At 50.3% G+C, this 10,211-nt stretch overlaps 4 protein-coding genes across 4 annotated transcripts; 2 read left to right on the top strand and 2 right to left on the bottom strand.

Annotated features, from left to right (window-relative positions):
- Window positions 1-665: 665 nt before the first annotated feature.
- On the bottom strand, window positions 666-2,772 carry BO88DRAFT_423090 (F1F0 ATP synthase subunit alpha; the record flags this gene model as incomplete). The annotated part of the gene is made up of 5 exons (XM_025708623.1): window positions 666-1,916; window positions 1,977-2,097; window positions 2,162-2,218; window positions 2,354-2,523; window positions 2,701-2,772. The coding sequence occupies 5 exons, from the start codon at window positions 2,770-2,772 to the stop codon at window positions 666-668; spliced, it is 1,671 nt and encodes a 556-aa protein (XP_025566051.1).
- Window positions 2,773-4,054: 1,282 nt separating this feature from the next.
- Window positions 4,055-4,809, bottom strand: BO88DRAFT_450860 (2-hydroxy-palmitic acid dioxygenase MPO1; the record flags this gene model as incomplete). Its single annotated transcript, XM_025710606.1, has 4 exons — window positions 4,055-4,507; window positions 4,574-4,633; window positions 4,686-4,709; window positions 4,777-4,809. 4 exons carry the CDS (start codon window positions 4,807-4,809, stop codon window positions 4,055-4,057), a joined length of 570 nt encoding a protein of 189 aa, XP_025566052.1.
- A 401-nt stretch (window positions 4,810-5,210) lies between these two features.
- On the top strand, window positions 5,211-6,826 carry BO88DRAFT_402492 (DNA-directed RNA polymerase II subunit RPB7). The gene is made up of 4 exons (XM_025706115.1): window positions 5,211-5,902; window positions 5,962-6,042; window positions 6,107-6,276; window positions 6,355-6,826. Exons 1-4 carry the CDS (start codon window positions 5,654-5,656, stop codon window positions 6,362-6,364), a joined length of 510 nt encoding a protein of 169 aa, XP_025566053.1. The 5' UTR covers window positions 5,211-5,653; the 3' UTR covers window positions 6,365-6,826.
- Window positions 6,827-7,841: 1,015 nt separating this feature from the next.
- Window positions 7,842-9,410, top strand: BO88DRAFT_423093 (uncharacterized protein; the record flags this gene model as incomplete). Its single annotated transcript, XM_025708624.1, has 2 exons — window positions 7,842-8,150; window positions 8,220-9,410. The coding sequence occupies 2 exons, from the start codon at window positions 7,842-7,844 to the stop codon at window positions 9,408-9,410; spliced, it is 1,500 nt and encodes a 499-aa protein (XP_025566054.1).
- Window positions 9,411-10,211: the final 801 nt, after the last annotated feature.

Raw genomic sequence — 10,211 nt, forward strand, 5'->3', positions numbered from 1 at the left:
GTTTTACGTCCACCACTTCGACCGGGGAAGAAGGCGCCACCCGGCAATGAGACCCCCAATGGCTTCTATATATATCCTACTACTTGACCCTCAACTAGTAATGCCATGGGCTCGTGCTGGGTCGAGTTACCCCAGACTGACCGCTATGACCGCCAGAGATGCAAGCTGGAGCGTTGAATTTAGTTCAACTACTATCAGAGCAACTATAGAGACTACATCATACGCACCCGTCAGAGTACCAAGTTTAATCGAACAAAGGAAATCATATTCAGGCTGCATATATGTAGACAAAGGTTTCATAAGCCGAGACCAGCTGGAAGGTATTACACGCCAAACCAGTTAATCCGTCCAATTCCGTTCCCTTTGTCGCGCGAAATGATCTAAACGTACAGGATATTAATCGTATCTTTTTTGCCTTTCTCCGCACCACCGCTTTACCCTGCTCTCCGTCGTCCCATAAGCTACATAGATCTGGCAGTAAAATATCATCGCATAGTTGCAAACTACACCTCATCCAATATCTCGACCGACCCGAAGCTCTGGTTTAACAGAAAAAAAATAAAACAGTGGGTTCAAATTGTACAAGCTATCTTGTCTATACACATAGAGTCAGGATTGATTCGGTACATGGCGGGCTATTCGCCCAAGAGCATTGTGTTGCTCACCTATGCGTTGAAGGACTTGTTGAAGGTGGGGATGATCTCCTTGAGCTGAGCCTCGAGCTCCTTGCTGACCTGGCCCTCCTTCTCGATGGTCTCCTGGATCTCGGGGTGGTTGCTCTTGAGGTGAGCAAGGAAGTCAGACTCCCACTGGAGGATCTTGGCGACGGGGATGGAGTCGAGGAAACCGTTGACACCAGCGAAGATCAGGGGAACCATGTCGGAGACGGCCATGGGGGAGTACTGCTTCTGCTTGAGGAGCTCGGTAAGACGCTCACCACGGTTGAGGGTCTGCTTGGTGGAGGCATCGAGATCGGAACCGAACTGGGCGAAGGCAGCAACCTCACGGTACTGAGCCAAGAACAGCTTCAGGGAACCGGCGACCTGCTTCATGGCCTTGACCTGGGCAGCGGAACCGACACGGGAGACGGACAGACCGACGTTAATGGCGGGACGGATACCCTTGTAGAACAGCTCAGACTCCAAGAAGATCTGACCGTCAGTGATGGAGATGACGTTGGTGGGAATGTAAGCGGAGACATCACCACCCTGGGTCTCAATGACGGGGAGGGCAGTGAGGGAACCACCACCGTGCTTCTCGTTCATCTTGGCGGCACGCTCAAGGAGACGAGAGTGGAGGTAGAAAACGTCACCGGGGTAGGCCTCACGACCAGGGGGACGACGGAGCAGCAGGGACATCTGACGGTAGGCGACGGCCTGCTTGGAAAGGTCATCGTAGATGATGACGGCGTGGCGGCCGTTGTCACGGAACCACTCACCCATGGCACAACCAGTGAAGGGAGCAAGGTACTGCAGAGGAGCAGCCTCGGAAGCAGTAGCAGCAACGACAATGGAGTACTTCATGGCGTCGTTCTCCTCGAGGGTCTTGACGAGCTGAGCGACGGTGGAACGCTTCTGACCGACGGCAACGTAGATGCAGTAAAGCTTCTTGCTCTCGTCGGAGGTGTTGTTCCAGCGCTTCTGGTTCAGCATGGCATCAAGGGCGACAGCGGTCTTACCGGTCTGACGGTCACCAATGATCAACTCACGCTGACCACGGCCGATGGGGACCATGGAGTCGACACACTTCAGACCAGTCTGCACGGGCTGGTTGACGGAGCGACGGGGCAGAATACCAGGGGCCTTGAGCTGAGCACGGCTCTTGACCTTGGTGGGGATGGGGCCCTTGCCATCGATGGGGTTACCGAGAGCGTCGACGACACGGCCGAGCATCTCAGGACCAACGGGGACATCGACCTAGATGATTTTGTAAGTAAAATTGCTGATATCTGGGCGTGAAAAAAAAGAGATACATACAATCTCTCCGGTACGCTTGACAGTCTCACCCTCCTTGACGAGACGGTCGGAACCGAAAAGCACGACACCGACCTGGCCGGCTTCGAGGTTCATGCACATACCCTTGACGCCAGAGGCGAACCTAATGATTTGTCAATTGATTGGAACATAAACAAGGCATATATATAAAAAACGGGGGCACCTACTCGACCAGCTCCTCAGCCTGGACGTTGGTCATGCCATGGACACGAGCGATACCGTCACTATTTTTGATATTAGTTTCAATTGATTTCGATGGAGAGCGTCAAATAATGGCCGGATTTTCGAATATTTCGATGATATCGATGGAATTGAAGCGGCGGCCAAAATTTTCAACCGAGGGAGAATTCGTCACGTACCCGACGGAAAGGACACGTCCAGTCTCGGCAAGACCAGCCTCCTCCTGAACACCACGAATTCTCTGCTCAAGGATGGAAGAGACCTCAGTGGGAGAGGCCTTGGCCTCAGCAGCGTAGGAACGGATCTGCTTGGAGGCGCCAGAGAGGGGGCCGGGAACAGCCGCGCGAGCCTGTAGTCGTACGCAAAATTTGTCAACATCACGACCACGCAGTCAAAACGCGTAAAAGCGAAGCAGGAAGCATTGCGATGTGTAGAGAGGCGATGGCAAGCATCATTGAGATGACTTCTTGGATGGAATCGGCCAGATGGCGAAGGTATGGTCGACCTGGACAGGGATAGGACTCACCGAAGCGATCCTGCCAGTGGCAGAGGCAGCCGCGACGGTGCGGCTAGACTGCCGCAAAGCGTTTCTGAACATTGTGATGGGGGTTCAGAGGAGTGGGAGAGTGGTTTCTCTGAAGGAGAGATGTAATTGGGGGGAGGGAGGAAGAGGAGAAAGGATTGTGGATGGATGGAAGGAGAGCTTTGTCGTCGGGGTTGGGAGGATTCTCAGGACTGCCACTAATCCTAGTTTGCCGAGACCTCACCAACCTCCGAAGCCGCCCTAGTGCGCTCACGGGACACCCACCCACCCCAAAGAAACTCGTTGCCGGGTGATGTATTCCATCACTTTTGTCTGCTATTTTTTTTTCTTTCCCACCGATCTACTACTACATTATTTTTAGTCCCTAAATATATTATTATTAGTTCCCCTACACTTTGAACCCTTTTCATAAAAAATTATTATGGTAGGGAATTGTTAACATTGTTGCTCTAAAGTTGACGGGGGTTGAGGGAAAGCGGTAACCGCTTGTTTCTCCGGGCCACCTGGCCATCCCATTTTTCATTTGTTCCTTTTCTCGGATCTGCGGATACTGCTGGTTGGCTGGCTTACTCAGTTCATTTTCGTCGCAGCAACCGCCCGCAGGGCCCTGCCAACAACAACCCGCCCCGTTCTGCTCGACACCGCACTCACTCACCTCACTGCTTTGACCGGTTGTCCCGGTGGGAAACACCGGCTCGACATGGGCCCTTCCCATGGCTGCGACCAACTGGTTCGTTCGTATGTTACCGCTACCCAGCATATACCTCCTCTTTTCTCCTCCTTCTGCCCGTCAAAGTCCAAGACTTGTCCCAAACTTTTCCCCTCTCAATTATATGTAATTTGTCTCTCGTTCTCCTCTTCTTATGCGCATGTTGTATGACAGAAAAGAAACCCCCTCTTATATTCACATACCAACCATACCCGACCTTTTTCCTATTTCCCCTTCCCCATTTTTCCTCCTTACAGTCCTCACTACCCAGGTTCCTACTCCGTACTTCCGGGGCTTACATCATGATCCACTTTGGATGCATGAATGTCAAGCCTGCATCAACATCGGTTTATTCACTCATCTTGGGATACTTCGCTATTCATTAATGATTAACTTCAATTACCGACGTAGTATGATATTATTGCTGTAGCGCTGACAGACATTGCACTCTGCAAACATCAATCTCAAAACTCCAGAGGTACCAAAAACTAATGCTAAGGAAGAGCAATGCTCTCATTTCGAACCATTGGCATGGCAGCATAACTCGCAGCAAATCACCGCTACTAGCCATGCAATTCCCATGTAAAAATAGAGATCGGGTCATCCTACCATATAGCTTTACAGCACTTATTTGGCAGTCTTGCCCTTCTGCGCCTTGAAAGCCGCAATCTGCTTTTCCACATTCTGATCGTATCTGGCCTTCAGCTCCGGACGGTAGCCGAAGAAAAAGAGCACTTCCATCCAGACGAAGAGAGGTGCCAGAAGAAGCGCCTGGACGAGGTTGTCCAGCAAGGCCGGAGCTCTGCGCTCAAAGGCACCATGACCGACAAACTGAGCGAGCCAGGACACTACATGGATCCCAGCAAACCAATAGTTGGCGCTGTTGCCATATATAGCCAGTAGATGGTTCGCCCAGGCTGCACCGGCGATTATAAGGGGAGCGACCAGTGCCCCAGCAACAGGTTCGAGGAGGATGTAAAACGTGGAGTATATGATGGCTGCGATCGTTCCGAGATTAGGAGGAAGGTTTTGGATCTGCAGCGCATCGGGCAGATTCACGAAAGCCGGTGTGTTCGACGCCTAGTAGATTCATGACAAGTTAGGAGTTCCATCGCTATGGAGGGTTGAGGGAACAGCATTTCGTACCAGAGCGATCCCTGTGAACAGGAGAATCGGCACGCATGTGATGTGTATCGCAACATTGACCTGAACGGGACCATTAGAGCAAGCCGCAAATGGGGCAAATAGTATGGCATACTGGGTTATTGTGATAGGCTCCATACTGCGACGCTCGTTAGCATGAGAAGACTGCACCAAACACTGTGGTAGGTGTTGCGGCAGAGGCTTACAAACAGAAGCTGCTTTTCGAGATTCAAGGCCATCTTGGAATGCTATTACCGCTATGGCTCGAAAGTCCGATGTAGATGGGCGCAACAAAAGAATAACGGCGAGCGTGAGACCAGCTCCTTTTTTTTTTTGTTTCTTGTCTGGGGATATTGCCTGATCTGACCCGATCAGCAGGTGGAGAGATAGGACATTCTATGATTTGTTCCTGGCTTTATGCTTGTGCAGACGTCATCCCGGCCTAGGTAAACTCGTTGCACAAAGGCAGGGCCGAGGATATCGTGATTAATTACACGCTGCGTCTCGTCATAACCGGCAGTGCGCGGAGCTACACTCTATCGGCTCTGTAACGGCGTATGGCTGTGTATTTAATGACCGTCGTGGGGGTGCTCTCGAGATAGTCACGTGAGAGCATCCAGCTCGAGCTGATCAGACGGAAATCCGTGACCGCTATGAGTTTGGTGTCGAATTAACGGGTGACTGCCCCTTCTTCTGTCCGATCTTGTTTGAAGGCAGGGTTTATCTGCTGCAATTGCTCTGTTCTGCGCTCTTTATCCTGAACGCGCGCTCCCTTCTTCTGTTGACTTGCTGAATCAGTTTTCTGGTCTTCCCAGTCGTTGATATCTTGTCATCAAGTATTGGCGGCAAGTGCCCGTCCATTCGTCGCGAATCTAGTTCATCGCTTCACTCATTCATAGCGATTCGACCTCCTCTGGACTGACGACACAGGCCACTCGAGCTACTCGACCTGCACCTACCCAATCCCCGGGGAACAGTAAGATACTGGCTGCAGCTTGATCTATCGCGTAAACCGAACCCCCACCGCGCCGGCTGTTGAAACAAAATTGTGTATCATACTCTCGACCATCACAAGTCTACAACATGTTTTTCCTTAAAGAAGAGGTCAAGGTTATCACCTTGCATCCGTCCTACTTCGGGCCCAACATGCGCGAGTATCTCATCAACCGGTTAAACGAGGAGGAAGAGGGACGTTGTACGGGCGATCATTTCGTGATCTGTGTGATGGACATGGTGGATATTGGTGAAGGACGGGTGCTCCCAGGCAGCGGACAGGCAGAATACACGATTAAGTATCGGGCGATTATCTGGAAGCCCTTCCGCGGAGAGACCGTACGTTTTGGAGTCGCACTGAAACAGGACTGCATTTGATTCTGACCAGAACCCTGTAGGTCGATGCGATTGTTACGTCTGTCAAGCCCACGGGTATCTTTACTTTGGCCGGTCCATTGTCTGTTTTCATTGCACGGAAAGTATGTGGACGACCGAGTTTGAGTTGGATCACCTAGCCTTGTCGGATGCTAACGAGTTGGCAAGAACATTCCTTCCGATATCAAGTGGGAACCGAATACAGTACCGCCGCAATACACAGACCATGCGGACCAAGTCATCGAGAAGGGGACCAGTTTACGGCTTAAGATTCTCGGTGTGAAGCCCGACGTTGCGGCGATCAATGCCATTGGAACGATCAAGGAAGATTACCTCGGGTGAGTTCCCCCCATCCTCTTTGGGAATTGGTGTCCGACGCAGGTGTACTGACGTTTTACTCTTTTTTCCCTTATCAGACCATTGTAATGCCTTTTGTGATGTGCCGTTAACCTCCACCATTTACCCTAATGATTGATATCGCGTGACTATTGAAAGGATCGTTGATACCCTTTCCTTACTCTACAATTTCTCACACAAGAACAACCATGTTGAAAGAATTCTGCCTTGCAAGGAGGTGCGCCGATGGGTAGAATGATGAGAGCGCGCCCAAGGCGGAGTCTTGAGTTTGGATATCATCCACCGGCATGATATCGTGCCTTTTCTTTGCAGAAACCCGCGCAGGCGAACGGGATTGACTGATTGCTGCGAAACCAGGCACTAAATGCACCTGAGAAGAAAAACCACGACGGGGAGGGCATAGGATCTCCCATGCCAGTTAGGAGGATAGCTATATGTGTGTATATCTAAGGCGGACACTTCCGAATTTGGCTTGCCGGACTGAAGGTCTAAAATAAAATAAAGAAAGACGAACTAATTCATAGATGAAAGACCACGACTGAGTTCTCGACCTGAGTCTAGTAGTATCTAGACTCCTGTTACTCCCTACTAAGCATACGTAGTGCAGTGCAGTGAGCCGAATTGTGCAGGCAGGCAGCATGAATAAAGACCCCAGCCGAGCCCAAGCGCAGTTGCCGGAGAGACGCGGGTAGTTACTTAGTACTTACTACTTAGTATTTAGTTGGTGGCCCATCGTGATTAGTGAAACGCTGGTGTGTCCATCGTCGGAGCCGTGCGCGTGGCTCATTTGACTTTCCCCAGTCCTTAGCGTCGTGGGAGATTTCTTGCGAGATTGTGATGGACCCGAGTAGATTCAGGTAAGCCATGGACTGTCATGCCCCCAGAGTTTGAAAGACACATGTTGGTTTTATCATCGTCACTATTAGTAGCAGTCTACTGTGCCGGATGGCAAACCAACCCCCATGTTAGTTGGATCGGCCACCCCTTCTCATTGGAAGAATGGCTCTTAATCAATCAATTGGTGGTGCATTTTGTCGTAGTTGGGTATAAGAATAGCTCACGGTGAATCGGCCAGACCCCCTTGAAGAAGTCAAATTGGTAGTTGTGAATCTGGCCCTTATAATAATAATAATAATAATAATAATAATAATAATAATAATAATCATAACAACAACAACTAAAAGTTTAACCCCCGTGGCGATTGTTTCTCCCTCTATTTGGATTTGATTTCTGCCTACATTCCTCTTCTCTCAAGACTCAGATCCTCAGCACATTCATTCATTTATTCAATTCATTACAATTTCTCTAGTCCAGGTTTACTCTGTACTTTCTGTGCTTGAAAGTTAATCGGGTTCTGAAACGTGGTTCGCGCCAATCTGCAACGGGCGGTTTCCCCTTCTCTCACTTTCCCTCGGCCTGTCATCAAACATCCACATCCATCCCTACTACTCACTCTCTGCCCGTGTTTTGTCCTTCCTTTACCCCAACCCAACACTCCCTCCCCCTCACATTCGTTTCTGACATATTAAATCCACTCGAATCCACCATGTCTTTGAAAGACGTGTACCAGCGCTTTCTGGCTAACCCAAGCTCGGCGCCCCTGGCCTCCAATGCGTCCTTGATCTATATCACCACCACCACCAAGCTGGATGGCGCATCGGCCGTCGTCAGCCACCTCACCAAGCAGCAGAGAATTGTCAAGACCAGGTCGGAAAACGTTCTGGATGTGATTGAGAGCGCCAACTCCCTCTGCTTGGACATTGAAACTACCCTGGAGTTTGTGTCTGGAGGCGGGGCCTATCTTCCCTCGCTGGACGATAACTTCCTGGCTGACCACGTCGCGACTTTCCCCACGGTACGTCGAGCGCCTTGTGACCTCACTCTTCTATCCCTGTACTAACGTTGCGCTCTGCTACTTGCCCAGGTCCATATCGTTCGTTTCAATTCGCAGAATCAGATCCAAAATGTCCGAATCTACTGGGACCAAGCGTCGCTACTGAAACAAGTCGAGGTGATCGGATCCCGCAGTCGCGGCTGGCCGATTCGCGAACCCAAGGATCAAATTCGCCTGATCAAGTCCGCTGTTTCCTCCAACCCAGGTGACGACGGACCTGCGTCGGCATCATTCCCCGCAACAACCGAGAGCAACGAGGATCGTAGCAAGAAGGGTTCCCCCGGAAAGAGACACATCAAAGATCCTCACGCCGCTGAGTCACTCTTCGAGCTCCTCTCCCCTGAAAAGGACCGGAGCGAGCCAGTTCGCGCACCTCGTGCTCCTGCATCTGCGAAGCCCCCGCCCCGCGATCCCAAGGAAATCTTCCACGAAGACGCCGATATTCCCGACACGCCGTCTCGGAGTAGGATCGCTCCCAAAGCTGGTGCCAGCAAGAACTTCCAGCGCTCCCGTATCTTTGACGATGATGAAACCGTCGCTGCGGAGGGTGGTCACGAGCAGATTGCCTATCGGGCTAACCCGAAGCGATATGATCACTTTGAGCTCGGTGGGGACAACAGTGAGAGGGAGATCAAGGAAAAGCCCAGCCGTCCTGTGTCGCGCCAGGCGCCTCACTGGGACTTTGATGATTTCGTGACGCCCGAGAAGCCCAAGCGTCCGCTTCGTGGAGAGCAGATCCGTCACTTTGGCTGGAGCGATGATGAGCCGGACCTCACTTCGCCGCCCGCCCATCCCCCGGTGCACCGTCCCCGTCGCGATGCCGAAACCCACTTCGTCCTGACAGACGACCCCGCCGAGGACAAGAACGCCCCTCGTATCATCAGTTCTTTCCAGAACAAGGGACTGAGTCTCTATAAGAACCACCTATTCCAAGACGAAGAAGAAGCCGCTGAGGAGAACGCCCCTCTGTCTGTTGTCAACAACGGCCCCAACCGCAAGAAGGACTACGAGACCCACTGGAACATCACCGCCGAGTCTCCCCAGAACAGCAAGGTCAGCAGTGAGAACATGAAGCCTGTTGGCGGAGATCGCCAGAAGGCTCTCAAGAACATGCAGTCGTCCTGGGATGACCCCGAGCAGTCGCCGGAGAAGGCGGCACCTCCTCAGCGTCGCGCCATGCGTCATCTTAACCAGCGCAGCTGGGATATGGGAGAGAACTGAATGATGTATTCCAATCATTCAATGAGCTGAACGTCTACACCCACCTGTCTATCAACATTGGGCCTCCGCTCCTTACTCAAGTACTACAATTCATACAGCGACGACAAGTCTTCCACATCATGTTTCACTGAAGAGCGCACCCAAAAAAAGCCTGCATATGATACTTATTTCCCCGCCGTGAACGATAGCAGAGTCAACGCATGCACGGATCTATGATAAACCACATGTTCTGTTCTTGTTGTGTTTTTCGATTCAATTCCAGTTTCTAGCTGTGTATTTTGTTTACCTACAGTTCAATATGATCGTGTCTTATTCCTTATTGATGTTTCTTCTTCGCTTCTTGTAAGAATTTTTCCACTGCCAATTCATTTTGTGTCCTTGGTTGCTTTGGTTCATTTATCGTTTTACATGACGCATCGTCTGTTAAATACCAGTAGTCGGCATATTTCTGTATGCCAAAATGAATGAAATACCATACTCATGATTCATTCACACATTCAATGGCATATAGCATAGTAGTTCTCCCTGCTGAAATTACCATAAATACTATGAGGAATACCAAACAATTTATCGTTAAAGTGTAGTCCAATCATACTATGTGACTATGTATCTCATATTCGGCTCATTCTAGGTACATACAACCGTCACATATGATCTGTGTAATAACATAGCATCCTCAAAAAAGGTAAAGTAAATGAACAAAAAAGCAAAATATCCCCAAAAAAGGGCATGTATGTAAGAAAGGTATTTTTTTGTGGGTCAAAAAAAAAAAAAAAAAAAAAAAAAAAAAAAAAAAAAAAA

This window comes from Aspergillus vadensis (assembly GCF_003184925.1).
Source record: "Aspergillus vadensis CBS 113365 unplaced genomic scaffold BO88scaffold_4, whole genome shotgun sequence".
In the NCBI taxonomy this organism is placed as follows: Eukaryota; Fungi; Ascomycota; class Eurotiomycetes; order Eurotiales; family Aspergillaceae; genus Aspergillus; species Aspergillus vadensis.

Bases quoted from the DNA above. Each gene is read 5' to 3' on its own strand.
- BO88DRAFT_402492 (XM_025706115.1), top strand. From the start codon at position 5,654: ATGTTTTTCCTTAAAGAAGAGGTCAAGGTTATCACCTTGCATCCGTCC. The intron at 5,903-5,961 runs GTACGTTTTGGA...AGAACCCTGTAG, and splicing joins AGCCCTTCCGCGGAGAGACC to GTCGATGCGATTGTTACGTC. The intron at 6,043-6,106 runs GTATGTGGACGA...CGAGTTGGCAAG, and splicing joins CTGTTTTCATTGCACGGAAA to AACATTCCTTCCGATATCAA.